Source organism: Nanorana parkeri, unplaced genomic scaffold (genome assembly GCF_000935625.1).
Source record: "Nanorana parkeri isolate BGI_ZX_2015 unplaced genomic scaffold, ASM93562v1 scaffold530, whole genome shotgun sequence".
NCBI classification, from domain to species: Eukaryota; Metazoa; Chordata; class Amphibia; order Anura; family Dicroglossidae; genus Nanorana; species Nanorana parkeri.
In genome coordinates, this window is record NW_017306798.1 from 709653 (window position 1) to 715384 (window position 5732).

The 5732-nt window shown below is 47.9% G+C and overlaps 1 protein-coding gene across 1 annotated transcript in view; it reads right to left on the minus strand.

Annotated features, from left to right (window-relative positions):
• Window positions 1–5732, minus strand: part of SZT2 (seizure threshold 2 homolog (mouse)) — a 141358-nt gene that overhangs the window by 3765 nt on the left and 131861 nt on the right. Inside the window, exons 73-74 of the mRNA XM_018561561.1 lie at window positions 3569–3685; window positions 2234–2302 (exon numbers count right to left, since the gene is read on the minus strand). Coding sequence (XP_018417063.1) covers window positions 2234–2302; window positions 3569–3685 — 186 coding nt within the window. The remainder of the gene's footprint in view (window positions 1–2233; window positions 2303–3568; window positions 3686–5732) is intronic.

Genomic DNA, 5732 nt, shown 5'->3' on the forward strand with positions numbered 1-5732 from the left:
CCATTACGCCGCACATGTTACATATCGCCGCGAACGTCGGAGTGAGAGCAATAATTGTAGGGCCATCAATCACTGATAACACTAAACTGATGAGCGGTAAAAGCTTTTAAAGCGTCGCCCATGGCCAATTTTGGGTACGGTAATTTTCTGCGATTTCGCGGGTGCGCGCAATTTTAAAGCTTGACATGTTTGGTGTCTATTTACCCGACCGTTTATATTTTACCAAAAAACTGGGTAATAATAAATGTTTCCTAACATAATGTTAAAAAAACCTTTTTTTTCCCCAAATTTTCTGTAATTTTTCCTAATTATAGTAAAAAATAAAAACCCCAGTTGTGATTAAATACCACCGAAAGAAAGCTCTATCTGTCCCCAAAAAATGGTATAAAATTCATTTCAGTACAGCGCTGCATGACGGAATAAACGTCAGTCAAAGTACCGCAGCGCTGAATACTGAAAAATGGCCTGGCCAGGAAGGGGGTCTAAACACCTGGTCTTGAAGTGGTTAAAGTGGGGTGAGCTGGAGCTATGGCTGCGAGGGAGCTCTATCAATATGTGAATTGCTTACAGCTCCCTCGCGTGTCCTGTAGAGGTGCCTGGACCGGAGTGACGTCACATTCTGGCTCCCGGCACCTCTACAGGGTGCATAAGGGAGCTGTACAAGCAATGCACGTATGGATGGAGATCAGTCATAGCACAGCAACCCACACTGGACTCCAGGCTGAGGATCCACTCCAGTTCTCATAAGATAGGAAGGCTGGGTGGATCTTAAAAACAAAACAAAACCATTTTTGGGAGTGTGTGAGATTGTCTGTGGTCGTGTGTGTGTCAGTGGTTTAGAGCAGTGGTTCTCAACCTGTGTAACCTCAGGACCCACATTTGTTCTCGACCATTAAGTCGCTACCCAAGTCGCACTGCAATGGAACACACTGCAGTGTGGGCTGCTGCGCTGTGACGGAGCTCCATCCATACGTGCATAGCTTGTAGAACTCACATGCGTACCCTGTAGAGGTGGCGGGAGCCAGAATGTGATGTCACTCCGGTCCAGGCACCTCTACAGGAGGGAGCTATAAACAATGCATGTATGGATGGAGCTCCCTCACGGCATACCCCCCAGCCCAACCCACCTCAAGTCAACACCGGGCAGCATATTTTGAATGGCTGCTCAGTGTAAGACTGGACAGTGCTGTGCTAAGGGGAGTCAGGAGAGCCTCTCACATAGAAAAGTGGAAGGCATGCAGTGACCCACTGAACACGGGGTCACGACCCACTTTTGGGTCACGACAGACCAGTTGAGAACCGAGTGTTTAGAGCAGTGGTTCTCAACCTTTCTAGGGCCGGGACCCCTTGGTAACATTTGCCAAGTTGTGGTGACCCCCAACGGTAAAATTTAGGGTTGACGCGGCTGCTGCAGCGACATCTGGCGGCGTGGCGGGAGAACTGACACTGCTGCGCTAGGAGAGGGCTGAGGAGGACTCTCACCTAGCACAGCAGAAATCACACAGCGACCCCACAGGTTGAGAACCACTGCTGTAACAGATAAAATGGCAAACCATATAACACAAGCCGAGGGTGTCAGCTTTTATTATTAATAATAATAATAATGATGATAATCTAATAGCTATCTAATAGTGGGAGACTCCCGGCGACCCCTGGCAAATTGTCATTCGACCCCCAAAGGGGTCCCGACCCATAGGTTGAGAACCGCTGGTTTAGAGGGACCGTTCACACTAGTACAGTGTGTTAATCGCACAGTCCCATGCGATTAACACACTGTACCACGCAATCCACCTTCTGTTGTGGGAGGTGTGTTGCATTGCCATTCATTTGAATGGCACCCCAATCGTAGCTCCCACCCACAGTTTGATCCCCTGCACTGGAACACGCGGTACCGCAATGCCGTGCGTTCCATTGCGGTCGCGACTTAATGACCGAGGACGAATGTGGGTCCTGAGGTTACACCGGTTGAGAACCACTTCCAGGGTGATCTTTTCTCACCCCCAGCACGTCTATGATATGTCAATGTTTCTAACTCAATTTATATTCTAATGATAAACACAGCAGAAGGGGCATTACCCCTAATTTCTGTACCCTCTCCCCTGTATTGGATGATCTATAGGACTATATGAAAATCTTGCCCTATTCCACCCAAAAACAAACGGAGAGTGGTGCGAATAATGTGCAATGTGAGTCCTGACCCGGGACTATTTTCTAAGCAGAGGATATAACTTACTGTTTTCCCAGAATGGGAATCGAGGAAGACCAGGACAAAGCAGTCTGTGAATTTCTGATTGAGGACCACCTGGAAGGAGAGACAACCACACAAAGATAAATGAGGATAAACGATTGCACGCAGACCAGGAGGACGAGAAGAAAGGACGGAGGCGGCCAGCAACAGCGCACTCCTACAGTTCACTCCGTGCGAATACATCTTATATAAAAGGCTATTAAACTGTGTCACTCATATTATAAGATGTCTGCAGAATTTGGAGTTCTTAAGAACTATAGAATGGACTGTTTCGGTAGGACTCATAACTCATAGCTGTTGCTAGATTTAGGCTGGGTTCAAACCTAGGCGTATCGAATATGCACGTTTCCGAGGGCTACCCGGCTGTATCCCAATGGATATGCGCAGCAAATACGCCCCAAAGAAGCTCCTGTACTGCTTTGGGCGTAGGGCGTTTTGCAGCGCGTTCCTACGCGCTGTAAAACGCCCAGGTGGGAACCATGCCCATAGGCAATGATTGGTCATCATGTTGAGCGTTTTACAGAGCGTAGGAACGCGCTGTAAAACGCCCAGGTGTGAACCAGGCCTTAAAGGAAGTTCTGTAGAGATAAAACAACTGGATTGTGTGGCCAACTTAAAGTGTGTGTACACCCCACCAATTAACTAGAGGTGGCCATGTGCAAATTTTGGCTGGTTCTTGAGGAGCCCTTTTGGCCCGCCATCCCTCCATCAGCTGATTGAAGGAGCCGGTTGGGAAATCTTCATACAAACCGAGCTGGCGGCCAATGGGCCCGCCGGCTCTGTTCAGGTATTTTGACAGTGGCTGGCAGCCACTGAGTGATACACAAATAAGATACATTGTATTTCAGAGTTAATTTTCTTGAATGTATTTTTAAGATTTAATTCCTGAGAATGACTTTCCCTTTGCAGCCTGTAGACTACCAGACTTTAGGCCTGGTTCACACCTGGGCGTTTTACAACGCGTTGCTACGCTCTGTAAACGCTCAGCATGTGAAAACCAATGATTGCCTATGGGCATGGTTTCATCTGGGCGTTTTACAGTGCGTAGGAACGCGCTGCAAAACACCCTACGCCCAAAGAAGTACAGGAGCTTCTTTGGGGCGTATTTGCCGCGCGTATGCATTGGGATACAGCCAGGTAGCCCTTGGAAACGTGTGTTTGTCGCAAGTAAAAACACGCGACAAACGCGCATATTTGATATGCCCAGGTGTGAACCCAGCCTTAGTGTCACAGAAACAGCTTACATCTAGCTCTGATAGCCTACAGGCTGCAAAGGGACAGTCATTCTGGTGCTGGGAAGGAGGTGAGCCGATCACTCACCAGATACTGCGTCCCGTTCTCCGGGTTGTGGAAGTGCCGGCAGCTCTGGGGAAATCGGTTCAGCAGAACCTTAATAAGACTCTGATACCACGGAACGCTCATGGAAAGGAGAAAATCCTGCAGGAGAAGGGGAGAGAGAGAAGGTAACAGCCAATTATTGAGCAGAATACAGAGTTCGTCTCTTCCTTCACATTTCCAAGAGAGCAGACGACTATTAGGGGTCCACAGATGAAGTCATGGAAATTCTTTCACATATTTTGTATTATTTTAAAGCTAAAAACTCCAAGCACAAAGGATATAAATTCACATTGGGTGCACTAGAAGGGGAATGTTGTACTCACCATAAAATCCTTTGATAAGAGTCCACTGAGGGACACAGGAAATCTTCAGGAGGATTGGACACTGGCATAAAAATACATGCAGGCCAGCTCAGGATAACTACCAACAGGCTTCAGTTTTGCAGCGAGCATGATCATAAACAGAGGGGTGGGACCTATGTTCCCCAATGGATTCCAAGAAAAGGATTTTACAATGAGTAGAAGAATCCGATTTTTTTTTTCGTCCATTGAAGCACACAGGAAGTCTATCGCCTCAATGCTGTATGGCAGGAAAGAGACTGCAGAGCGCGCGAGTGACACTCCACCCAGCAGGTGACATTAGCACTTCATCACACAGCGTTACCCCTCCTGCAGCAAATCCATCGGGAACGGGGAATAGTAGCACCTAGAAACCAAAGCAAATGAGTCTTCAGAGGCAAACATTTGGGCAATGGCAGTGTCTCTGGACATGGAAAGCACTCCGCAGCTAACTTTGACCAGAACCGAGGCTAAATTATTCCTGACGTGGAACCAAGTGGCCAAAAATCACTTCCAGGCTATCCCTGCAATGTTCAGTTCAGTGGAGTCTGGATGCTTCACTGCAAATGTCTGATTGAAGCGAACCGCACTGGATGGCTGCAACTGAGAGACAAAACACCAGCAGCGAAGTAGAGAAGAGCGTTCATTGCACAAAAAAAGTACTAGCAAAGAAAAATTGTTTAGTCTTTAAAGGAGAACTATGGGGTCAGGGCTTTTCCCCATAGTTCTCCTTAGGGTAACGGGAGGACACAAACTAGCGTCCTCCCATCACCCTAGGCTCAGTATATAGGGAGCTACAGCTCGCGGTATACTGAGACGCCGCAGCCAGAGCGGATCCGGACATTGATGTCGAGATCCGCCCCGGCTGCGTGACTGACATCTGGCTCTGCCTATCTAGAGGCAGAGCCAGCTGTACCCGCCCCCTCCCCCGTCCGTTCCGCCAGTCAGCGCTGGTGGATCAGAGCGGGGAGAATCCATCCCCTGTCACGGCAGAGAGCCGTGACAGGATCGAGAAGTGAGCGAACGCCGGTATGTGTTCTCTCACCTCCCGATCTACTGAGCCGACCTGTGACAGTCAGGAGGAGTGAAAAGGAGGAGTGAAAAGCACTCACATCATAGTTCTCCTTTAACTCAACAACCAAAGAAAAGACATACATACTCATTGCAGCAAAATACTGAGGCATGTAGGTAGTAGGAGGGGTTATCCTGAGCTGGCCTACAGTTTGTCAGTGTCCTGTAGGCGGCAGTATAACTCGAAGGTGACAAGACTTCCTGTGGCCCAAAATGGACAAGAGACTCTTCGCAGTGGCAGAGAATACCTAGTGATGCAGAGAGAAGAGCTGGCGGAGGAAACCCATCAGCTTCTCCCACTACAGGCTGCCTGCAGGAAACTACATGGGGGCAGATACAAGACCAGTGACGCTGCATAAAGAGAGTGCGCAGAAGTGACTGGTCTATAGTACAGGAAGTTCCAGCACAGAGGCAAAGTACAAGACTGGATTGCTGCACAGATTCTGGAAACAATACACAAAGCTCACCGAGATTCAGGAAAGAACACGCATGACTCTTGTAAACGTTCGGCTTTAAGTGAACGCACACAATCTTGCTGTGCCATCATTTTATGCAAACTCCTACGATTTGAAGGTAATGGAATGTTCTTTCTGGTTGTTTATGATCTGAACAGTATTCAATATCTTTCAGAGTGTAATTGCCGTGTGTGCTAAATGGTTCCCACACTTTACATTTCCTGAAAACAATCAACGGCAAAGAACCACTTCTGAAGAAGTTAAAAACTAATTTTAAAGTAT